Source organism: Macrotis lagotis, chromosome 1, assembly GCF_037893015.1.
Source record: "Macrotis lagotis isolate mMagLag1 chromosome 1, bilby.v1.9.chrom.fasta, whole genome shotgun sequence".
Classification (NCBI taxonomy): domain Eukaryota; kingdom Metazoa; phylum Chordata; class Mammalia; order Peramelemorphia; family Peramelidae; genus Macrotis; species Macrotis lagotis.
Window position 1 is genome coordinate 331679244 of NC_133658.1, and position 26637 is coordinate 331705880.

The window sequence follows — 26637 nt, forward strand, 5'->3', positions numbered from 1 at the left end:
AACAATAATGAACAAATGAGCTATCTACCTATCAAACTAATTGGAGATAATCTAATAGCAAACCAAACAACAATGTACAAATTACACATGAATACACACACACACACACACACACACACACAATTGTAGATAATTTAATAGCAGTACAGGACATCCCATCTTCCTGAAGGAAGTGAGGTTTGAAGGAAGCAAAGGAAGCCAGAAGGCAGAGATAAGGATAGAGAATTACAAGCATAGGAGTCAGTCAGAGAAAATGCCTGCTGTTGAGAGATGAAGTGATACCAGTGAAACTGAATCAGAGAATACATGGAAGAGTATAATGTAAAATATGAGACGGGAAAAGTAGGAAAGGGCCAGTTTATGAAGGTCTTTAAAAGTCAAACAAATTATTTTATATTTGATCTGTAAGTAATAGGGAGTCATTGGAGTTTATTGGTTAGGATCAGACCTAAGCAGAGGATGGACTAGAGTGGAGAAAGATTGAGGCAGGGACACCAACTAGGAAATTTTCTGTTTTTGACATCCAAGATGGGGCCATTGTGCTTTGAGAAAATGCCTATAAAATTAAGGATGGGACTGGATGATCTAAGATTCCTTCCAACTGGAAATCCTGTGATTTTATGATCCTATGATCTTAGTTCAAAGGTAAATGAGTTTTCTTGGAGGTTAATGGGCAATCACATATCAGTTCTGTAAACTGTCAGAGGAGTAGGGGTCACTGATGAAAGAAAGAGAGAATAATAATGGCATCATGCTGGGCAGATCATATTTCACAAATGAAATATGACAAAACTTAGGAAAATGTTTTTGAGATTTTCTGTTTTGCTTATCCTTTGTTCTTGAAAAGGACCAATGACATCAGGAGGGTGATGTCTTGACTTGGAAGTGAATTGGATTTAAGTGAGGCAGACTTTTGCAAAGTCATCAGCCTCATTCTCTCCTGCAGAGTCAACATAGTCCAGTGGCAAGATATAGGTCAGAATGATTGCTGATGGCTCCAGTTGCAGTGGGAAACTTTGACCTGTCTTTCCCAGGTCTCAGTTTGTCTGAGGCAACACCTACTCAATAATTAAAAGCTATGTACAAATTGAGTTAAAATATGGCCTTGTTTGCCTTCATTAAAGAATCTGGGTATATAAGTGAAAAATTATGAAGGTTAAAAAGATAGGACTTGGCAACTAATTGGGTTTGGGGGTAGGGAGAGAAAGAGGAGTTCAGTATGATACTTAGGTCGGGAGCCTAGTAGGAAGGCAGTACCCCTGACAGTGTCAGCAGAAAACAAATCCAGAACAGAAAAAATATTGAAAGAAGTTTATTAAGTTGTCTGGTGGCCCAGACTTCTAGAGTTCAAACAAAGGAAAAAGGAAATAATTGATTGAAAAGCACATAGGCAGTTTCCAAATAAGATACGCAGGTTACTTGAAATGTATAATGGAAAAAATGTTTTACATCAGCCTTAGGATCTGGTTACCCTGGAAGGTTTTTGGAATCAGCATAACATGGAGATCTGAGTTAAGCATTAAATTAATCTGATCTCTAAGCAAAAAATCTTGTCTCTCAACACATAGGGCTAGGCTCAAACAATGCTAGTTTTCCCACAACATAAACAGGGAAATTAGGAATAAGTCATTTCAAACTGGATGTTCTGAAGACATCTTAAACTCAACATGTCTTCAAGGAACTTAGATTGGTAAGGGGATGGAGGAAAGAAGGGTATCAACATGAAAAGTATATACAAATACATGTATATGTACATATGTACATCTATATACATATATAAATATATTCATGTATAAATAAATATAAATAAAAAGCTTTAGTAGCTTAAAACTCTACTAAATCCTTTAGGGGAGGCTGGGTATCATATTGGTTAGAGTTCCAGATCTGGAGTCAGGAAGACTCATTTTCCTGAGTTCAAGTCTAGTTTCAGTCTCTTACTAGTTGGTGATCTTGGACAAGTCATTTAATCCTATTTACCTCTGTTTCCTCATCTGTTAAATGAGTGACAAAGCATCCCAATATCTTTGCTAAGAAAACCCAAATGGGGTCACAAAGAGTAGGACATAACCAAACAATAACAAGACTTTTAGAAAAAAAATAAATACATGTTTTGTTTTGTTTTGGTTTTGAGAAGGAAAGACTAGGGGAACTAGGAAGGTTTCCTGGAGATAAATAGGATAATGTAAGCTTTCTGAGAGCAAGGACTTTTTTCATTATATATTTCATGTACCTAACACGGATCATAAACAGAGTAAATGTTTAATTAACTAATTTTATTTTATTAGATTAGATTTGATTTTGTTCTACAGAAGTGTTCTTACAATTTAGTAGAGAGAAAGATTAGTTTAGGAACAATTATGATTCAAGGGATAGTGAAATAAGTGCAAAAGAGAGACCAAGGCAAAATTTTTTCACTCATCTTCATTAATAATTAATTTTCTTAAATATTGTGATTTTTAGAATATTGGAATTTTCTGGCTATAAGGAATCCTTGGACTTTTCAATATTTACAGAAAAGGAAACTAAAGGCTAGAGTTATCTATTGTCCTAGAGTTTTTGACATTTTCTCGTATTCTTTTGTTTTTCAATTAACCAGAAATTATTTTCTCTCCTACCCATCTCATCCTCTTAACTGAAAAAGGAAAAAATCCTTTGTAACAAATATGTATAACAAAGCAAAACAAATCTGCTATTAGCCATGACTCAGTTTCACTCTGAGACATTATGTTTTCTTTTAGAAGGTGAATAGCATGTTTCTTCATTAGTTTCTGAAATTGTGGTTGATCCTTGGGTTGATTAGTTTTAAGTTTTTCAAAACTGTTCCTTTTGATGTTGTTTCTGTATGAATTGTTCTTCTGGTTCTGCTCATTTCATTCTGCATCAGTTCATACTAGTCTTACCATGCTTCTTTGAAATTGTCCATTCATCTACATCCAAAGGGCAACAAAAATGTGCATACCCTTTGATCCAGCAATACCACTAATGGGTGAAGAGATGATGAAAAAGGGTAAAAACATCACTTGTACAAAAATATTCATAGCAGCCCTGTTTGTGGTGGCAAAGAATTGGAAATAAAGCAAATGTCCTTTGACTGGGGAATGGCTTAGCAAACTGTGGCATATGTATGTCATGGAACACTATTGTTCTATTAGAAACCAGGAGGGATGGGAATTCAGGGAAGCCTGGAGGGATTTGCATGAACTAATGTGAGAAACATTGTAAACCCTAATAGCAACATGGGAGCAATGATCAACCTTCATGGGCTTGCTCATTCCATCAGTGCAACAATCAGGGACAATTTGGGACTCTCTGCAATGGAGAATACCATCTGTATCCAGAGAAAAACCGTGGAGTTTGAACAAAGTCCAAGGACTATTTCCTTTAATTTAGAAAAAAAATTGCTATCTTATTATCTGATCTTGTTATCTCTTATACTTTATGTTTCTTCCTTAAGGTTATGATTTCTCTCTCATCACACTCAATTTGGATCAATGTACAACATGGAAGTAGTGTAAAGACTGACAAATTGCTTTCTGTAGGGGGTGGGGGGAAGGAAGTAAGATTAGGGGAAAAATTGTAAAACTCAAATAAAATCTTTAATAAAAAAATAAAAATAAAAAAAGAAATTGTCCATTCATTACTTAAACATATTCTTTAAGTTCATACACCTAATTAGAAAGAAATCTGGGATTTGAACCCAGGTCCCAATTCCCAAATCATTACTTTCTCCACTACACAATACTTCAAATGTTTAAAAATAACCATAAGAAATGTAGTATTGCTAATAATTTTGTTGGTAAGTCAACTTTGGTAAATAGATTTTTGAGGGAAAGAATAGAGTAGGCTGAGAATCTCTAAACTGTACAACTATTGTTATGCTAAACTGTTAGTATCATCACACCATCCATGTCTTTCTTAGCCTATTTCATGATAAAGAATTTCCTTCATATAAGTTATTGCACATAAGACTTTTTCAGATCAAAATGGAGTCCTTTATCATGGCCAAATTGTAAGCTGAAAGGCACACACCATAAGACTTTATTTTGGCCTTAAAACAATCAATATTTTTTTCCCCAATGAGTCATCTAAAATCTGATTTCTTAGGTTTCAGAAAAATTATTTTTCTGTGTTCTGCCATACTCCATTTATGGAATATGACCTGCTCAGCAAAATGACCTTGCCATCATTTTTCTTCCTTTCTTTCATCATTGGCCCCTGCTCCTGTGACAGTTTATAGGATTGGTTTGTGATTGCCCATTAACCTCCAAGAAAACTAATTCACCTCTGAACCAATCAAGTTATAGGATCAAAGGGTCATAATATTTCAATTTGGAAGGAATTTTATTTCATTTAATCTTGCTCCCTAATTTAATACATATTTTCTAAAAGATGTTCTAATGTACAACATTCCATCTTGGAAGTCCATAATAGAAACTTAATGATGCAATGAATCGTGGCCAATCAGATTCCAGGAAATACTATTCTGGAATATATTTCCTTGTAAAAATCTCTTTGTATATGAGTCTGTTTCCTACACATTAGTGGAAATACATCCTATTGTGTCTATATTCATTAAATCTAGTATTCAAATTGGATAAAGCATGAAACAGGTTGAGAAGAGATAGTGCTTCCACACACACCCTCATGAGGAAAATATTCAAAGCTAAAATAAAGGTAATGTTTAAAGATATTTACAGAAAATTGCATATGAGATCTTTGAGTAAAGAAGAGGCAGTAATATCTTGAGGAGTAAATTGCTGTTTTCAGTAAACTAGAGACAGTATTCAACAAACAAATTAAATGAATGATGTGAGTGCCTGTTTTATGTAAGTCCCTCTGCTAAACTACCTGGGGATGCAAAGAATAAATACATGTTGCTGATTAGGCAAACTGGAGCAAGGAAAGGGAAATCTTTGCCTGGAGAGAGACCAGTCAGGATTCAAACTGAAGATGAGCAATCATGTTCCCAAAACTGACTCAGGTTGGTATCAAGATGTCACCAAGGGACTGAAATCCAAATCCTTGAAACATGTGAGGAAAACTGACTGTGGGAGCTAAGATTTGGGAGAGGAAAACCTCCCAGATCAATTGGCAAGATACAGAAAGTGAGTAGGAGTGCTAGAGATGTATGTGTCTGGCTCCATCGGATTCCTGAACTTTGGGTCTTTTTTTTTTGGAGGTTCCTTGGACTTTTGCCTCTTTGTTTGTCTGGCTTTCCTTCAAGTCATAACTCAAGCACAGCTGGGGCCTTCCTCTCTGAGATTACTCCCCAGGATATATCCTTTGTGTTTGTAGAGATCTTATTACTTATTTCCATGCTGTCTCCCTCATTAGAATATGAGTTACTTGAAGGCAGTAATTCTTTAAAATCTTTCTTTATACACCCAGTGCTTAGCATGGTGCCCAGAATATAATAACTGCTTAATAAATGTTTTTGATTGAATAAAAACAAGCAGTTATTAAGATTAATAAGAAATAGGGAATTGACACAAAATTTTAATACTAGAGCCATTTTTACTATAGATGGGAAAACAAAGAATATGAATAGACAATTCTCAAACAAAAAAGATACACCTTCATAATAACTATATGTAAAATGTGCAAAATTACTACTAATAAGAGAAATGCACATTAAAATACCTTTGAGTCATACTGCATATTCATTAAATAGGCAAAGATGATACAAAGTAAAAGGAATCAATGATGGAGGGGACTATAAAATGTTGGGCATCCTAATCCACATCAGATAGAACTGTGAATTAACTGCATTCATTCTGACTGGAAAAGATTTCTGGAAGTGGTGGCATTTGAACTGGGTTCAGGATAATCAGGTCCATCTTTCCCCCAATCCTCACCTTGACCAAACCTTTCTTTTAATGATGTGTATAATATACTACAATCAGAGGTTTTGCAAAGCATATTTTTTTGAGATTGACATTAATTAAGGAAGACAATTGCATCATTTCCATAATCTGACCCCATAGTCTCAAACATTGACCATTGAGATCATGGCACCTGAAGTCAGAAGACCTGAGTTTGAATCCCAGCTCTGACAGTTGGTATATGTGATCACAAGAAACTCACTTGCCCTCTGTGATCCTCAACTTACATTTTGTAAAATGGGAAGAATGGTACAATCATTAGATGTCTCATAAGATTTTTATGAAGAAAACCAATAGCAAATATTTTTTCAAATATAGAAAAATTATCATAAGGAGATAGGAGAGCATTTTTTAAAAATCTATGATCTCAAAACATTATTCTGGTTTGAATCTACTTTCTTTCTCTCAGGAAAAAAATAATGTTCTCTGAAGGAAAAATCATTCAAATCCTGCTGATATATATTAACTGCAATATTAACATTTGGGGGATATTTTTACAGGTAACCATGAAAGCTTGGTGAAGGGGAATATTATTTGATCCCCCAAAACTAACTTGAAAAGGATCAAATTACTATTTTCTATCTTTTAAAAGTGACAGTTACACACACACACACACACACACACACACACACACACACACACACACATATATATATTTGTTTATACTTAAGCAATCAAAAAAGTATGATAGTGCTGAAGACTGCATTAAATTGCTGAGGTTGTCTAAATGAAAAACAAAGCTCTCCCTTTGTCTTTGTCTCCACCTTTGCTTCAGGCTCTCAGAAAAGTGAGCAATTCTTTTAAATATTTTCTCTAGAGACCAGCTTTATCTCTGAAAAAATATACTGGGCAAAAATCCCACTTTCCACATGTAGTGAACCTTTCCTGTTAATTCTAATGTCTTCTCTCTCTGATGATAATCTCTAATTTATTCTGGATGAAGATTGTTTGTATTTAGTTGCCCCTCTTCCCACTTTCGTCAGTGAACTCCTGAAGGAATTTTTCTTCTCTTTGGATTTTCAACACTTCTTTGAGTTCTTGGTATATGGTTGGTGCTTAATAAATATTTATTAACTGACCATCTGTGGCCCATGAATATGGGGAAGGCCCTAGATTTACAACCACTACTCTATCTGGGTTTAAATTCTATGTCATTTTATACACTTTAACAACTTGGGCAAGTCATGATTGCCCAATTCTAGGTTCCCTGTGAATGAAATGAAAGATCCTTGAGATCCTTTCCAACTTTTACATTGTTATTTTTAAGATCCTTCTTGTTTCTCAGAACTTCTTGGCCCATATTCTAACACTCTGTGCACTCAGCTCCTTTCTAAATCTATCTTTCTATGATCTTAAGCTACTATATTACTGTATGAGAATGGAATAACCTCAAGAATTTGATTCCTTCACAACATGACTAATATGGAAATATGTTAAATATGATTGTATATGTATAACATATAATACTTGCTGTCATGGGAAGGGGAAGAGAGGGAGACAGAAAAAGGTAGAACTCAGAAATTTATAAAAAGGTGAATGTTGAAAACTATTTTTGCATGTAATTGAAAAAATAAAATAAGACAACATTAAAAAAAGAAACTGATATCTTAGTACAATCTGAGGGGAGACCATTAATACACAACTTGGGTAGCCCACCTCTATGATGATATTAAATAAGAGCAAGTTTCTTAGTGTGCTAAAATGAGCCTTATTTTTTTTTAATTTCAGTAATTAGAAAAAGGTTCCTTCCAAATTTTAACTAATATGATTTTTCTTTTTTCTGTTGATCAAAAACACAGAGTCATATAACTCATCAAGGACCTATGCCTCCTGGTAAATGAGGGAGGGGGTTTGTTTGTTTTTTGTGGATCACCTATATTTTCTAGATTAAAATCAACTTTGATGATAGGTTAGTGAGGTGATTGTAATGTGGCAGTATGGTACAGTGTCAAGAATTTAGGATTTGGAATCAGAGGACCTGGGTTCAAATTCTGACACTGCTTCTTGCTGCCTGCATGACCTTGAACAAGTTATTTCCCATCTCTATGCCTCAGTTTCCTCATAGATAGAATGAGAAGGTAGACTTAATGACCTCTCTGATTCCTTCAGCCTCTGTGATTCCAGTCCATGGTTCCTATGACTTGAGAAACACCAGTGTCCCACTGAGGGTAGCAATGGGTACAACTGTAGATAGGAAAGAAGATAGTCCCAGGTAAAAGAAAGAAGGCTCATCATGAACCAAGATGGTTGGTATTTGGTGAGGAGGAGGATAGGACTTCATGTGATTATGGATTTCTAGAAGAATGGCTAGTCAGACCAAGGCTTTGTGAAAAGTTCAAAGCTTGGTTACCCATCTTAGTTGGTATTTGTTCCTATACATGGGCATCCTGAGAGAAACAATCTTAATCCCCTCTAATTTAATTTCATAGAAGATCTGCCTCTTAAACCAGAATCTCCTAAGCTTCTGAACCTCAAAAAAAAAAAACCCTGGAAGGGATGGGGGATGGAGAAGGGAAATATTACCTCCATTTTGCACACCGGTAAACTACAGCTCGGAGATTTTGAAATAGTTGACCAAGTTCAAAGAGTAAGGTAATGGATGGGGTTGAGTACAGGAATCCAATTCTCCTGTTACTGAATGAGTAGCTTCATTTGCCAGCAGCATTTTAGAGGTGATTTTTTGATCCAAAGAATGGAATCATTTGCAATCATAGCACAAGGCTTCTGCTTCACAGCTTTACCTTCTGTTAGTATTCAGGAAGAAGAAAAACAAACAAATTCTTCAAAACAAAAAGTCTTATTCATCATCCTGGGATTTCAAGTAAGAACCAAATTTTTACTGGTATATCAAGTACTTACCCTCCTAGACAACTTTATTATGAAGTCCGCAACTAACAGCAACATGGCAAGTGCTCTAGATGTGGAGGATGGTGGGTGTAGATAGTGAGACTTTTTATAAACCTTTATTTTTCCCTCCAAAAACTCTTACATACAAAAGGAAGGTTTGATAAGGATCAGACACAGACAGTAATAAAGTTGACATATTTGACCTTATACTTGGATGCCTGTTTTACTGAGAAGACAGACTTTCCAGATCTGTTTAGGGAATAAAATTAAATTCATTTTGTCACAAAAGGATGTTTTATTTGTAACCCTGACCCTTGCCTTAAGGAGGAGCAAAGGAAATAGAGTTGGAAATGGGAACAGGATGACAAGATCCAGATGAATAAAGGGATAAAAAACTTCAGAATTTCCTACTTAACTGTATGCATTCACATCTACATACATATATATATATATATATATATATAAATAAACACATAGCTATGTATAATATATACATATATATACTTACAAATGTATCTATATATGTGTTATATGTATAGGGACTACATCCGTGACCTGATTGATACAGATAACTCCCAAGTAAGAAAATTCATTTGACCAATGATTGGTGCCATCATTGCAACACATAATCTTAAGAGAGTTGCCTAGAGCTATAAATGATTAAGTGACCTGCCCAGGTCACACTGTCAGTATGTGTCAGAGGTAAAACATACTTAAGGTCACACAGTTCTCTCTCTCTCTCTCTCTCTCTCTCTCTCTCTCTCTCTCTCTCTCTCTCTCTCTCCCTCTCCCTCTCCCTCTCTCTCTCTCTCTCTTCCCTTCGTCTCTCTGTGTATATCTCTCCTTGTTTCTTTCTGTTTGCCCCTCTGTCTTGTCTGCTTCTTTGTCTCTTTCTGTCTCTGTCTCTTCATATATATGTCTCTGTGTGTGTGTGTGTGTGTATGTGAGAGAGACTTAAAAGAATTAAATACAAAATTTTCAGCTAATCAAAAAAAGGTAAATTAAGATACAATTATTTAACAATGACAGCTCATATTTGCATGGAGCTTTGTGTCTTCAGTATTATTCATCTAATTTGTGAAGCAGAAATTAGTCTTTTCATTTAAGAGAGGAGAAAACAGGGTGAAAGGTTAGAGTTCTTGGTCAAGGTCACTCTCCTAGAATGATCAAGAAGGTAAAGAGAGGGTAAAAAGAAGAGTACTGACTAACTTTTACTATGGGTTGCTTCCAAATCTTTGATGGAGACTGGAGGGAGGATTCAGGAAATTTAGAGTCAAAATGTTAATAAATACTTTATGAGATTCAGATCTGAATGGGACCTTAGAGATCATCTAGCATCAAATTCCTTTATTTTACATATATATGACCACACTAAATCCCCAAAGGGTTAAATGAAACTCTCCCAAAATCATAAAGCTATTAAATAATGGAGCCAAGGTTTGAATCCAAGAGTTACAATTTCAACCTCAGAGTTCTTTTCATTACATCACATATTTTTTGATTACTTTTCATCTCTTGTCTCTATACTTCTGTATATGGAACAGAAATCTGCCTCTCTAAAACTCTATCCCACCGATTCAAATTCTTCACTTTGGAGAAGGTATTTAAAGCCCCCTCTTAAGTTTTCTTTTTCTCATTTAAACATTCTCTCTTTTTTTAGTTGATTCTTGCATAATTTCCCAGTTCCTTACATGCTCTTCTTGATGAACTTGCCCTCCTCCAAATTACCTCCATTTGGTTTTTACTCTTTTTAAAACTTAACATAATTGGACAGCAACATTGTAGACAGGGAAAAGGGATCATAGGATTATCACCTACATTATCCTGGACACTGCTTCTGTTATCTCAATCTGAGACTACATTGGGTTTGGTTTTTTTTTTTAACTACTGGATCATACTGGTGACCCATTTAGATCTTGTGTTCACTAAAATTCTGATGGCTGCTAAGACAGTTGTACCCTTATCAAGATGATAAGTTCAGTTTTTGAATATGCATGTTTCTTTTGCCTCTAACTTTCATCTTGCTTATTTACTCTGTTAAACTCTAGTCTTTTGTTTTCCCATAAGCTTTCCAGTATGGGTCTACCCAGTGTGTTTTGGGCTTCCTTTCTTTCTCTTTATAGCACAGGAATATCAATGGAATGCATAAGATGTCCTTAGCTAATCCCTTGTTCTTGTTCCTTTTCACTCATAAATTTTTTATAACATTTTTTACTCTATTTCTTAATAATTCCTTATTTATAATGTCCACCTCTAGCATGTGCCTTTTGGGTAATTTTTAGCCTAAAGTCTTTAGTGTTTCTAATATTTTAGTCTCACAGTCAAATATCATTAGATAGCCTTCACTACACCCAAAATGTGTTACCTATATCTTCTGGGTCTCTCCATTCAAGTTGTAGGTAGTGTAACTTGGCTCAAAGAACCAATTTTGTGAGACTCTCTTTTTTTCATTGGTGGAAGTTTGATTTTTCAATATTGCTTGCCTGAAGGAGGGGTAGGGAGAATTGGTGAGAACTAGAGAGAAAAGAGATTCCGGGCTCTTTCATCTTCCAGTCTCAAGAGATAGTGTGCAATTCCAACCTCTTTTCAGGTCACTAAAGGGAAATAAAGATTCTGGAAAGAACCTGAGGAGCTAGAACTCTCCAATGTGCCCCTTTCATCAGCTTGTTACACTAGAAACTTCAGGAAATTTCCTCTTGGGTGAGATCTGGAACTCCCTCTTGGTTGAGCTGAGTTATCTTATTCCCAGTAGGAGAGTTGCTTCACTCTATAGTATCTGATATATATTCTCTCTACTTTCTCTAACTTCTGTTTGCTAATTGTTTGAACAAATGGGTTTACTTTCTGTTTGCTGAATGTAATTGTCCACTGGCATTTGATAGGAAGGAAGTCAAGCCTTGAATATATAGTTTGGAACATTCCTTACGGAATAGTGACCAGTAGTAGAATTAGACTTAAAATTACTTCCATTAACTTATCAATATTTAAGGGAGCCAAAAGATACGATTCTGATTCAATATCTCCTCCAAGGAGAGTAGAGTGGCCAGTCTCTGGCTTCAACTTCCCACTTTTTTTCCTGGCAAGAATAACAGTCTCCCTTGTAGAAGAGCTGGAGAGGGGGGAGACACTAATAATGCCTACTCTTTCCTCCCTGGGAGCCTCATCAAGACAGACCTGTGTAGACATATAGAACCCATATGTCCATATAGATAAAAACAACACATGGCTACAGCACTCTTACTTTTTAAAAAAAAGTGATTCATGGGATAGAGTTAGAGAGATGACATTCCCTGAGAGTTGATTAATGGGTGGATGTCAGTGAGAGAGTATACCTTCCCAGTAAAACAATAATTGAGTGCTTTGATTACTTTGAATTCAAAGGTTTCATTTCTAAACTACTCAGAATTTTTTAAATTTTTTTTTAGGTTTTTGCAAGGCAGATGGGGTTAAGTGGCTTGCCCAAGACCACACAGCTAGGTAATTATTAAGTGTCTGAGACCAAATTTGAACCTAGGTACTCCTGACTCCAAGGCCGGTGCTTTATCCACTGCGCCACCTAGCTGCCCCCAAAGTACTCAAAATTTTACACAATTTCTTTCCACACAATGATCAGTCAATAAGCATTTGTTAAGCAACTGCTCTGTGTCAGACATTTCTCTTAGTGTTGAAAGGTAGTTGACACAAGTATTTCTACTGCTCTTTTAAAAATTAGGAAAAATAGAGGCAAAGAGATATAATCAAACTGGCAAGCATCAGAACCAGAACATGAAATTAAGTCTTCTGAAATAACAGTTGATCCCTGCTGCCTTCACTTCTCAGCCTCCTTTCAATTAGATTTCTGACTTAATCATACTTTTGTAACTCATCTCTCTCTAGAGATTGCCTTTTTTTTTGGAGGCAATAGGAGTTAAAGTGACTTGCCTAGGACACAAAACTAATCAGTGTCTGAGGCTGGATTTGAATTCAGGTCCTCCTGCCTCCAGAGCTAGTACTCTATCCAGTGTACCACCTAGTTGCCCCAAGGTTGTCTTTTTTGCACTTAGTGATATTATTCACAACATCTTCTTCCTGGAACAATCTCCTCTTTGGTTTTCAATATTCTACTCTGTTGTGGTTCTCTCTCCATCTGATCATTCTCTCAAGACCAACATCTTTTTTCCCCTTCAGGGTGAATGTTCTCCAAGGCTTTTCCCTCTGCCTTCTCTTCTTATTTCATATTCTCTTTCTTGGTAAACTCATTCAAATTTCTGGGTTCTGTTATCACCCTCTACCTAGGCAACTTCCAAGTCTCATGTTTCAAATCCCAGTATCCCCCTTTTTCTAGTTCTGCATCTTCAACTATCTTCTGAACATCTACACCTTGAAGTGATGTTGAGTACCTAAAATTCAGCATGTAAAAAATGAAAATTTTCTTCCCTCCTAAATTTTCTCTTTCTTACTACTTCCCTGTATCTGATGAGAGATAGCACTATCATCCTCTCAGTTACCCCAGCTCAAAATCCTTTTTCTCTTATCCCTTCCTCATTCCTAATATCCAAGTTTTGTCATTTCTGCTCCACTACATTTCTTGGATCAGGCCCTTCCTCTCCACTCATACAACCCCTAACCTAGCTTAGACTTTCACCACATCTTTCTTAAACTATTATTATAACTCTCAATCACCAATTTCTCCCTTTATTAGTTCATATTTTATGCACCTACCAAACAAAATCCTAGCCTCACTATATTCTCTGGCTGAAAATTCTTCAGTGTTCCTTATTGTGGCATTTAAGGCCTTGTTGTGGAAATGAGTTATATTCTGATTCCAAGTCCTTTGCTGTTTCCCTTAAGATATAATTCTTAGATGGGCTCATAGGATTTTATAACAGCTGGAGCCCATGTCACACTTACACTGTAGTTTACCAAGAAGGACTAGTAGACTTTAGAAATGGACTCTAGAAATTAGTCTTCTCTAGAACTCCTCATTTTTTTCATCAAATCCTTTAAGTATATTTAGAATTGAGTATATATATATATATATATATATATATATTTAGCACTGATTTGTTTTCTATCACCTTACTCTTACAGTAGATTGTACTAGAGAAACAAAGAGGGTGTTGATTTTTTTGTTGGATTTTGCTTTTGGGTTTTTTTAGGTTTTTTGGCAAGGCAAATGGGGTTAAGTGGCTTGCCCAAGGCCACACAGCTAGGTAATTATTAAGTGTCTGAAATCGGATTTGAACCCAAGTACTCCTGACTCCAAGGCCAGTGCTTTATCCACTATGCCATGGGTTTTTTTTTTAAATAAACGGTCACAGGAGGTTGATGTTTTAATATAATACTCACCAACTTTGGATCTGAATAGGTATTTGACCATTACTGGAAAGTGAGATCTCCAATAGGATATGAGAATTCCTGAACAGTTAATTTTTACTACTAATCTTAATTTAGTCATTGTAAAAAACTTCTTCCAAATCTTAAAAGAAATACTATGGCTTCATTTTCCATTTCTCTAAAGTGATTAAGAATGTAAATTATAGATGCATTGTTGGTAAGATCCTTTGCTTTATAAATCTCATCTTCCCTTATGGGTTGGGACCTGGTTCTGATTGGAGATCTGTGAGGTAGGCATGATAACTAATAGTTATTATAGTAGATTAGATGAATAGGAGATATGCTATTATTATTATTATATTCAATAGATTAATATAATAATATGTATTATAACAATTATATTAGATAATATTAAGAATAGTATATTTAGACATATATTTTATTAGATATGTGTTATATAAATAGACATTTGTATATATAAACATATATACATATATTATGTCTTAATAAAATTAATTTTTAAATATATGAATATAATACATGATACACATACAAATATGCATTTCAAATCCAAGTGAGCACCTGCAAGAGTGGTTAACCAACCTCTAGGGAAGGCCCCTGGCTTAACTACTCAGTAGACTGGTCAAGTGTACCCACACATCATTATTCCCATTATGACAACAGGCATTCTCAGAGGCTTGATCTTAATCCCAGAACTCCATAGATTTAACTTTACTAAACTGTCTTTGCTGCTCTCAGTTGACTATTTTAGGATTTTACCTCATTCAAAACCCTCCCATTCCTACCCACCCTTGGTTATTCGTCTTTCTTTCACAGAAGCCAATATATACAAAAGCATTTCAAACTAGAGTAAATATCTTTTGCCTCACTCTATTTTCAGGAAGGATGCAGCCAAAAAGACCTTACCACAACTCAAAAAAAGTCTACCTGTTTTACTAGTTTAATCCTGAGAAAGAACAAATTCTCATTCTTATAGGAAATGAATATAGGGGTAAAACTCAATTTGAAATGGTAGGTTTGTTCTTTAACATCTGCCTGGGGAGGATACCAGATGTTGGGTGAGAAATGTTGGATTTTATTTTTTAAGCCTCTGTCTCTTTTCAAACACTTTTACACATTAGAAAGAATATAAGAAAAAAGTAACTCCTAACCTGGGATCCTACAGAAATTATGAAAAATTTGGTATACTTTGCTGCTCTCCAGGTAGAGTGGGATGGGGTAGGAAAAAGTCAAAGAATTTTTTAGCGGTAACTATTATTATTGTCATTTTATAATTGAGAAAACACACTTAGAAAACATTAGTCAGGGACACGCTTAAGGCCACACAGCTAGTAGAAAGCTGAATCAGCACACACTCCAGATCTTTTGATATCAAGTTCTATGCTCCTCTCCCCATGACCTTTGTCTACCTGGTTATGGCCTCTGCACTTCCACTAGCAGCAAATGTTTCTATCCTATTTTCTTTGATGGAGAACAATGGAAGGGGATGAAAATAAGGTATAATTGGTGAATTCTGAGAAAATCTGGGCTATAAATGGAAATTCTATTTGACCATGAATTCTTGCCTAATGGATATACAGCCATTCCTGATTTTAAAGCAAATTGTATGAAAATATTTCTAGTTTATCAAAAATAAAAGTTAAGGGGCGGCTAGGTGGCATAGTGGATAAAGCACCGGCCTTGGAGTCAGGAGTACCTAGGTTCAAATCTGGTCTCAGACACTTAATAATTAAATGTATGGCCTTGGGCAAGCTACTTAACCCCATTTTCCTTGCAAAAAAATCTAAAAAAAAATATATAAAAGTTAAAGGAAAATTATTTAGCATAACAGAGCATTAAGTTGGAAGGGACCTTAGCAATCAATTTGCCTGCAAAGACAATTTGAATTTACAGACAAAAAAATGAAGGCCTGAAAAGATGATGACAACTGAAGTTGTATAGTTAGTTTGTGGCAGAGTAAGAATTAGAGAATTTCCAAATGGAAGTGATTACAGAAGGGGCCCAAACTCTTCATTTTATAATTGAAGGGAAAAAAAGACCCAGTGAGGTTATTCAACTTGGGTAGGGGCTGAAAGTGCTATAGCCAGGATCATAATCCAAATTCTAACACTAATTCCATTACCTCACTGGCCTCTCCTAACTCTCCTGATAGTCTTGTTAGAAACAAACAATAATTTGTCTGTGTGTGTGTGTGTGTGTGTGTGTGTGTGTGTGTGTGTGTATGTGTGTGTGTCTAGGGAACACTTAGACTGAAGCATATTTTTTCACTTATTTTACTTTTTTTGTCTTTCTCTTCTCCCCCTCCACAACATGACTAATATGATTGGCATCACTTGTATAACTAATATTGCCTTTCCAACAGGTTCAGAGGAGGCTGGAGAGGAGAGAACTTGGAACTCAAAATTTTGAAAAATGAAAACTAAAATAAAGTATATTTTTAAAAGAAAAGGAAAAAAGCACTTTAGTGAAAATAGTGGGGAATTTGGGAGTCTCAGACATCTAAGGGGAAGTGACAAAAAAATAAAGACCTTGATGTTCTTTCCATCCTCCTTTTCCCAGTATATTCCCAAAGCCTACAGGTATTTTTGTTGTAGAAGGTAAACCAATTTTGACTCAGACTTCCAACAAGTTGATGTAACTAGAAGGGGCATGTACTTCCTTTAACCACAATCATGGTTTTAAATAAATAGCCTGAATACATGAGGAATGACACAACTGGTGTCCTGGAGGCCTTCCTGGAACAGCCATGGTGGTAACTATTCTAGAATATATGCCTTGTCATCTCTGGAAAATGGCAAGATGGGATTTAAGGGTTGTAATTCCAAATCATACTTAACTTTGGTCATTAGTGTCAGCCTTCATCTATGTAAAAGTGGTTTTATTCACTTTGCTTTTGTTTTGCGTAGTTTTTTTTTTTATCAACAGAGGACACCTCAGTGAGACAGATTGGTATGCTCCAATTGTGTGGGAAGGCACTTATGAGAGAAAATGCCTCGAGCATCATTACAAAGAACAAAATATCAGTGTGGGCATAACTGTACTTGCCTTTAGAAAGTAAGTTCGGGAAATGGCTGCTTTTTCTTTCAGTCTTCTCATACTATAAAAATTGGGGAGAGTTCCTCTGCCTCCAGGTTTAAGAAAGACTATCAAACTATCCATCAGTAACTTTAAATATTTCCTTAATCCATTATTGGTATTAATAGAGGAAGGCGCTAATACTTAGGATTTCACCTGTTTCCTTGACCATTAGCACTATAATGGAAGGAGCACTGAATTTGAAATCAGATGGGACCTGGGTTTGTCTACTGATTTAAATATTTATTAACTGTGTAATTTAGGGTAAATAATTTTATATTTCTGAACCCATTTCCTCATATGTAAAATAGGCATAATATTAATCATATCAAGCTTACTGAATAGCTGTGAAGATCAAGTGAGATAAGATATGAAAAGCATTTTGTAAAGGCAATCCCTGTGTCAGAGAAACTTTAACTTTTCTGAATCATTGATGCCACTCAGGTAGCATCTAATAACTTCTGTATCTGGTCATCTCCTTTGAAGAATAACTTATTGATAGCCTTTAATTTATCTTTTGGGAAAATATTCTTGTTCATATATGTTTGCACTGATTTCCTAGATATCTTGAATATCAGATACTTAAAAGAGAAATTTATTGCAAATTAGATGCACAAAGTTCAGAAGAAATTCAAACAATATTAAAGTATTCAATAGATATTGGGGTAAATGCTTTCATAAATCTATTTTTTTCTATTTTCCCCTTTCAACTCTAAGTGCCTTGCTTTTGTTTGGGCAAGAACTTTTAAATTTTATGTTAATCAAAATTTTCTACTTTTGTCTCTTATGATTCTTCCCATCCGTTTTTGGTCAAGAACTCTTCTATGCACAGTTGTAAAAAGTGTCTCTTTTCCTTCTCCACTAAATTGTTTATAATATACCCTTCTGTACCTGTATTATTTATACATTTAGAGCTCATTATGGTGTATGCTGTATGCTGTGAGATGTTTTCCTAAGCCCAATTTCTCCCAAACTACTTCCCAGTTTTCTCATCAGTTTACATAGAATAATCAGTCTGGACCCCAGTTGTGAATGTCCTTGGGTTTGTTGAATACCATGAAATTATGTCCAATTGCTTCTGGACCCAATCTGTTTCAGTTATCAGTTTTTACTTTGATGATTATTGCCTTGTGGTATATTTTGGGTTTTGTTACTGCTAAGTATTTCACCTTTTGTAAAACCTCAGTTGCTTCATCTATAAAATGGGAAAGATTATATCAGTAGTGGCTGCCTCTATGGTTTTTTTTTGGGGGGGGTTGAAACTCAAACAAGATAAAGTATTTGGAATGCTTTGAAAACTTTAAGCCAATGTATACATTCCAGTCATGACTGTTGTGGTAGTGGTGGTTGTTATTATTAAATGCTCTGAGTGGAGACCCAGCAAGAAGAGAGTACCAAGTTTGCTCATCTTTTGCTGGCAGCTATTCTGGGATTGTTATTCTCTGTCTTCTTGTTCCACAGCCTCACTGTCATTGTACCCTGCTCACTTAGGTATTAAGGGGCCTCCTCATCACTGTTTCTGTCTCCAGAGGATTTCATAGCAACCTACCATCCAGTTCTCAGTCAGTACATGGGACTAGTTCTCTCTTCTTTAGGGATCCAGAGAATGAACCTTGGATCCTCAGCTGACAGTATTTTCACTAATTTATACTATTGAAGGCTAGAATGTCCTCAACACCTTTAAAGTTTCCTGTGCTTTATACCTACGTTCTATAGCTGAATCTTCTTTGATGTTCTGACTGAAGGAATGATTCTTTCTGGATCCAAATAAATGAATCTCAATATTTCACTCTGTATCGGCTCATGGTGACTCTAGCTATTGATTTCTTTCCTTCTCCAGTGTCTAAGGTTGATTTGCACACATTAGCATCATTCCCTGAATAGTTCGAGTTTAAAGAGTCATTCCCACTCTCTATTTGTTTTTCTGTTGTTTTCCCTTAGAGATAAAATTTTCCTTTACCAGCCCAATTTACTCTTCACCTCACCATTAGAAACCTTGCCTACTTTAAGATATCTTTGCCCTTCTTTCTATCCATCCTTCCTTCTGTCCTTCCTCTGTTTTTCTTTTCTCCTTCCCTTCTTTCTTCCCTTTCTCTCTCCCCCTCCCTCTCTTCTTTCCTTTATCCTTTCTTTCTCCCTTCTTTACTTTCTTCCTCTTTTCTACCTTTCTTTCTTCAATTGTGACCTGGAAATATTACTGCATAGAGTCATAGATTTGGAGTTAAAAGGAATGTTAAAGACCAAGAACTTGAGACTCAGAAAAGTTAGGAGACTTGCCCAAGTCTCCTAGATATTGACAGCTTTGGGACTGGAATCATACCTATGTGACTTTAGGCAAATCATGTCCCTTCCTTGGATTTCATTTTGTTCCTCTGTAAAATGAGGGGATTGAACTTAGATGCTAAGATTCCACTTTTTGTTTTAAATAATAGTTTTATACACATACACACACAATATACAGAGCAGTCATTTCCTGATATACCCTCTTTTCTACTGAACTCTCCAGCAGCAGTAAAAACAAATGAAAAAAAATTAAGCAAAATCAAGTGACCAAATGACTGCATCTGACAACATATTGAGTACGCTACACCTGTATTCTCCCTTCCATCTCTTTGCTGAGAAGAGGGAGGTGTTTCATTCCCTCTTCCCTAGATCCAAGATTGATCAAGGCAATCTGAGTTTGAGTTTTAGTGTTATTTGCATTTATATTTAATGTTCTCATTGTGTATTTTGCTTTGTTTTCCTGTTTCATTTTCTTATTTTTTTCTGTTCATTCAAGTATTCCTGTGTTTCTCTGAATTTCTTTCATTTATCATTGAAGGTTCTTTAGGAATGTTATACAAGCTTTGATGTCCCCTCCAACATAGAGCATTGTCCTTTGTACACAGTGGAAATTTCTAGATCCAAGTAATTCTGATTTCATCCAGGAGCTCAGTTTCTAAGAACCAAATCTTTCGGCACAGGGAGCAGATGACAGAGCAGCTGGAAACATGAATGTAAACCTCTCTCCCTCGTTTGCCTCAGGACTATGAGTCCCTCCCTCTGGGATCATACATGGGTAGGCAGCATGACATAGGAAAGAACACTGATTCTATTATCAGATGACCTGAGACTAGGTCCTACCTTTGAGACTATGTGACCTTGAGCAAGATCTATTATCTCCCAGGGCCTCATCTATAATTAAAAGGATTGGACTAGATGACCTCTGAGAGTCTTTCAAGCTCTAGATATATGAACCTATGAACACATATTTTTATCTGAGCAAATTTGTTAAACTGATGTTGAATGAATAGAAGTAAAACTGGTGTTCTAAGCTAACATTGTTAAGTACACCTTTGCTCTTTCTTACAAAGGTAGTTTAACTTGGCAGGAGAATTGTTGGCTCAGCACAACCCTCACTTTAAATTTTTGTTGATATTATGTATCTTACTGATAGCATCTGTAAAGATAAAAATGCCTATTTCTCATTTATTTTCTAGGTATGGATATAAAACTTTTGATAAAATCATCAAATCTGCTGATAAATATTTTATGATGAATCATAAAGTTATATTTTACATCATGAACAGATAACTCCTTCAATCATGTTAGTTCCTCTTCAAATATTCAGTCTTTGAAATCAATAGGGGGAAGAGGTGGGATGATAGCATGCTAAAGTATGAAGATCATTGGGGAATATATCATAAGATACATTCAGGATACAGCTGGTTTTCTTTTTATATGGATATAGATCAAATCTTTAAGAATTAATTTGGATTGGAGACTTTGGGCAAGTTGGTTTCTCAGTTCCAACCCAAGTGGCATTCAGAAAACTTCAATTATTTCAAAGATGAGTGGCAATCTGATTCAGCAGCAAACATCCTCTTAAACCAAGAAGATTTCTATTACTATTATGGTATTTGGGGGCACACCCCAGCAAGCTCTAAAACTTTTCTAGGCTCTTCAGGACAAGGAGAAAGAAAATGAAGCTGAGGGACATGATGAAAGTCACCTATAGGTATTGAGTAACAGTATTAGGATTTGAACTATATCTTTATGACTATAGGCAAATCATTTCCCTTCCTTGGACTTCATTTCTTCATTTTGTTCCTCTGTAAAATGAGGACTGAACTTAACCTAAACAAGAATTTTTTAAAACAAACCTACTGAACTCTTATCACCAGAATACTATTGGGACTACTATCTGGGAAACAATTCACACACTAAATTAATTAAGTTGAGTTGCTGAAGAACAATAATATGATTTAAAATAATCCTTGATTTATGATGGTACCATTAGATTTGGAGATTGCAGGTCACAATCTTCTGACTAATTCTCAAGGAAAAAAACAATTAAGAGCTTTTAAAAGTCAAAAACATGGCAAAAACCAAAACAAAAATCTTCTCAAACAGCACATGAACACATTGGGTTTGCTCTTTGAAATAGCAAACTTTCCAGCTTGAATGATATGGGATAATCTATGGCAAGGTAAACACATATTGACTTTATGTCTAAGGAAACAAGTCAAACAAACAGTTGCTAATCATTGGGAAACACATTGGGCATGATAAAATATGAAAAAAATACTTTCTAAGTAAACAAAGATCTATATGTTATAGTTAAAGTCAGCATACTCTTGGTGGAAAGGCAGTTGTACTGTAAATAAAGAATGATATATACATGGTCTGATAATGTCAATGTGTTAATAGGTTTTTCTTAATTGCAATTCTAAGAGGAGGTTCTATAGAAAGTGTGGTGTGTGTCTGTGTGTACAGTTATTGGGAAATGAAATAGATTTTTTAAAAAGTATTTTGAGGTATTTTGAAAGCTAACACAAAAAATAATTTTAAAAGGGTGACAAGTCATGGTTTGATTTCCTATGATTATTTAAAAGTATAAACTTAGGTTTATATAATTCTGTCATATGTCTGGAGAATTCTTGATTTGGATATGATGTGACATTATCCAAGTTTACAGTGGTTACTTGTCTGTTCATAGCAGATAGATTGTTGTCATTTGAGGATTCAGAATCTTGGAGTTAAAAGGACTATCAGAGATCATATGTTTAATATCATAAGGTCCTCTTTAGTTCTAACTCTTATGATACTATTGGTAGTATCATGTGGGAGTCAAACAAGGATTCTGGAGGGAAGAGAGTAGTGCAGGAATAAAGACCTAGTACAAAAAATTTAAAGATTAAGTCTATCAAACATTTAAAGAACAATTAACCGATGAAATACACCAATTCTCAAAAATTGAGAATTAAACACTCTGTGAAATTCATTTTATGCAATATAGTCCCATTACTTTAACTAAGAAAATAAAATAAAGAGAACGATAGGCCAGTAACTAAAATAACTGATCCCTTTAGTACTCAATGTTAAAAGACTATTTAGTGAGAAACAATTAAATTTCTAAGTGACTATTCATTTTTCCTATGAACTATCAAGTCAGGTTTTCCCTATCCTGTACCTGTAAAAGTAATATCTTTTCCTTTTTTATAGGTTATTTTAAAGTTTTAATTATTTTTTCACTCACCAACTCTCTTCTTTTCATTTCCCCCCCAAAAGAAAAAAAAAATCCTTATAACAAATACAGTCAAGAAAAATCAATTTCCCCAATCATCATGTCGCTGAAACTGTATCTCAGTCTACATGCTGAGTCTATCCACTGGTCTTTGGAATCATGGTTGGTGTTGCATTGCTCAGAAGTCTTGTCTTTCAAAGTTGTTTATTTTTCAATGCTATTGTTGGTATGTAGATTATTTTCTTTTTTAAAACATTATTTTGCAAAGACAGTTTTCAACATTCATTTTTTGTATAGTTTTGGGTTCCAACATTTTTCTCCCTCCTTTCCTTCCCTCCACCCTCCCTTCATAGTGAGTAATCTAATAGAGGTTATACATAGGTAAACTATGTTACACATATTTATATATTAATCATGTTGTGAAAGAAGAATCAGAACAAAAGGAGGGAAACCACAAGAGGAAAAAAATATAAAACATAAAAAAAATTTTAAATTGCAAATAGTTTGTATTGATCTACATTCAGACTGCAGAGTTCCTTCTCTGGATGTAGATGTTGTTGATAATTGTATTTTTGAGAAAAGCAAGTCCATTGTACCTGATCATCACACAATGTTGATGTCAGTGTATACAATGTTCTTCAAGTTCTTCTCACTTTACCCAGTATCAGTTAATACAGATCTTTTCGGGCTTTTCTGAAGTCCAGCTACTCATCATATCTTATTCCATCACATTCATACAAGTTGTTTAATCAATACCAATTATGGGCATCTCCTCAATTTCCAATTCTTTGCCACTTACAAAAAAGAACTTCTATAAACATTTTTGTACATGTGGGTTTTTTTTGCTTTTTCTTATGATCTCTTTGGGATACAGACCCAATGGTGATATTACTGGATCAAAGGATATGCACTTTTGGACATAGTTCCAAATTGCTCTCCAAAAAAGGTTGGATCAGTTCAAAACTCCAACAAGAATGTATTAGTGTACCAGTTGTCCCACATCTCCTCAAATATTGATCATTGTCCTTTTTTGTCATATTGGTTAATCTGATAGTGTGAAGTGATATCTCAGGACTGTTTTAATGTGCATTTTTCATAGGACTAGAGCTGGCTTTAATTTCATCTGAAAAACTATCTGTTCTTATCAATTGGAATATGACTTATAAATTTGACTGGCTTCTATTTTTTGGGTGGGGCAATGGGGTTGTGGTTGTGGAGCAAATAGAGGGGCATGCCCAAGGTCACACATTATCAAGTGTCTGAGGCAGCATTTGAACTCAGGTCCTCCTGACTCCAGGGCCAGTGCACAATCCACTGCACCACATAGTTGCCCCTAAATATTTTCGAAATGAGTCTCTATCAGAAACACTAGCTGTAGCAATTGTTTCCCAACTTACTGCATTCCTTTTAATCTTGATTGGGTTAGTTATATTTTTATAACATACATTTTATAATGTTCTCTAACTCTTTTTTGGTCATAAACTCCTCCCTTTTCCATAGATCTGACAGATGAACTATTATACTTTGCCCTACTTACTGATTTATGGTATCATATTTTTGACTTTATCTTGCTAAAGGGTATGAGAAGTTGATTTATGCTTAATTTCTATCATATGATTTTCCAGTTTTCCCAGCATTTTTTTGTTAAAGAGTTCTTATTCCAGAAACTGGACTCTTCAAATTTATCAAAGTGTAGATTACTATTGTATTTACTACTGTTTCTTTTGTACCTAATCTATTCCACTGATCCATTATTTCTTAGACTATACCAAAGTTTTGATGACTGCTTTTTTATAATTTAATATGTGCCTGTTTTCCTAGATCCTTTTCAATATTTGTCATTTTTCCTTTGAATCTGAGATTGTTTTATCTTTATGAAGTTCCAAATAACTGAAGTTTTATAGTGAATCACCTATGTATTCTAGCAAAACAAAATGAGAGGGGCAGCTAGGTGGCACAGTGCATAGAGCACCAGCCCTAGAATCAGGAGTACCTGAGTTCAAATCCGACCTCAGACACTTAATAATTACCTAGCTGTGTGGCCTTGGGCAAGCCACTTAACCCCATTTGCCTTGCAAAAACTTAAAAAAAAGAGAAAAGCAAGAAAACTAGTTGGGGGTATAATAAGAGCAGTTAAGAGGAAATGAGGCAATACAATGATAACAGTGGGAAAAGAGAAAGGAAAGAATGCTAAAAATATCATAGAAGAATTTAAAAGACAACCTACTGAATTTGGGACAGAGTGCTGGGTGGAAATGGAAAAAAGCAGTATGGATAGGCAAAGAGACTAATCCAAAAAAAGTGACTAAGAGAATGACTGTGCCATGGAGAAATAGGAACATCAGGAAGAAGAGTTATCTTTGACGATATAGATATAGATATAGATATAGATATAGATATAGATATAGATATAGATATAGATATAGGTATAGGTATAGGTATAGGTATAGGTATAGGTATAGGTATAGGTATAGATATAGGTATAGATATAGATATAGATATAGATATAGATATAGATATATGAAGTCAAATGCCAGACTTCCCAGTAACTTGTGTGACCCTGGGCAAGAAACTTCATTTCTTTGGGTCTTAGTTTCATGATCTATATGTAGGATTGGAAAGAAGAGTTTTGATTTTTTCTCTCTCCTTCCCAGTCCCCTGGTTCCCATCTCACTTTATCTCTTGGTCTCCTGTATCTTTCAATAAGTGAGAAGGGATCCTAAGGTGAGAAAAAAATGGTCATGCTGGTGCAAGATTTTAAATTGATAGTTTTTAATTTATTTAATTGGCAGTTTGGGTGAGATGGAAAAGCCAGCAGTCAAGAGAAGTCTAGTTCTCCTTTTTAGGGTAGAAGAAAGAATTTTCTCTCTCCAACCCACTATATTGGTCATGATTTCTAGAAAAAGAGCCACTTGACCATAAGGTGATGCCTTATCCAGCAGTGAATCAGTTCCAAAGAATTTGAGGCACAGTTAAGGAGAGACATACACACACTTCAGACTGACATAGAAACAGTCCCTTCAGACAGGAAACAGCTGCCAGGAGTAGGGATTCTTGCAACAGAAAAGAGTACTGGCAATAGAATGAAGAGATAATTAGTCCTAGCAATAGGGAATTGGATTACTCCACAAGGAAAGGAAATGAATGTCCTGCATTTCCAAAGCTGTGAATTCTCTTAGTAATATGTATGCCTTCTATCACTGCACTTCAAATTTGTGCCCATTATTTCTCTTGACTGTGCATTGGTGGAAGTGCACCCCAGGTTTATTGTAGGATTGCTAGGGAAGGGAATGTAGTTACTGTTGCTACTATGTCATCTTAGTGCATTGAGCTAATTGTATATAATCTCTATCCCAAGGTCCTCTGGTATGGGTCTCTGTTCTTTCTAGTGGAGATAAAGTTTCTATCCTGCAGGAGAAACAGATGAAGCTATTGTAAAACAACTTCAGTTCTCAACCAGTCTCCCTTTGGGTTTCATCATTTGAGTGCTCTTGGCTTCCATCTTTGAGAGAAAAGATGGAAGAGGCCAAACCCACTTCAGGATGTTGAAGGAAAAGACTGGGAAGACACTAAAGGAGTGGGCAGTCTCCATCATGCCCCTATTCCAAGCTTGTTATTCTATGGACTTTAAGGAATAAACCCTTGGGTGAGATATAGGACACTCTCTCTTGATTGAGCTGAGTTATCTCACTCCCAATGGGAGATCTTCATTTTGATTTCTGCATTTTCTTATATATACCTTTTAAGGTTTCTATTTTACTATGATTTGTTATCCACTATATGTGTTCATTGCAGAATTAGTATTTGGTAGAAAAGAGTTTGAAGTCAAACTACTCTCTTCAAAATGACAAAGCAATCAAAAGTTGGATGGAACCTCATCACATCCCCTAGATGAACAATATTTAAGGGAACAGATGGAAATACTTCTAGCCCAGGACACCCTCTCTCTAAGGAAAGCAGAGAAAGGCCTCTAGTTTCAACCTCCTCCTT

General features: G+C 35.4%; 1 protein-coding gene across 2 annotated transcripts in view; it reads left to right on the top strand.

The window, feature by feature from the left end:
• Positions 1 to 4503: 4503 nt before the first annotated feature.
• The window catches only part of LOC141505658 (N-acetyllactosaminide alpha-1,3-galactosyltransferase-like), a 56156-nt gene continuing 34022 nt past the window's right edge, over positions 4504 to 26637 (top strand). For both annotated transcript variants that reach the window (XM_074211680.1, XM_074211681.1), the window contains exon 1: positions 4504 to 4674. In XM_074211680.1, the coding sequence (XP_074067781.1) occupies positions 4645 to 4674 (30 nt within the window). In that variant the 5' untranslated portion in view covers positions 4504 to 4644. The remainder of the gene's footprint in view (positions 4675 to 26637) is intronic.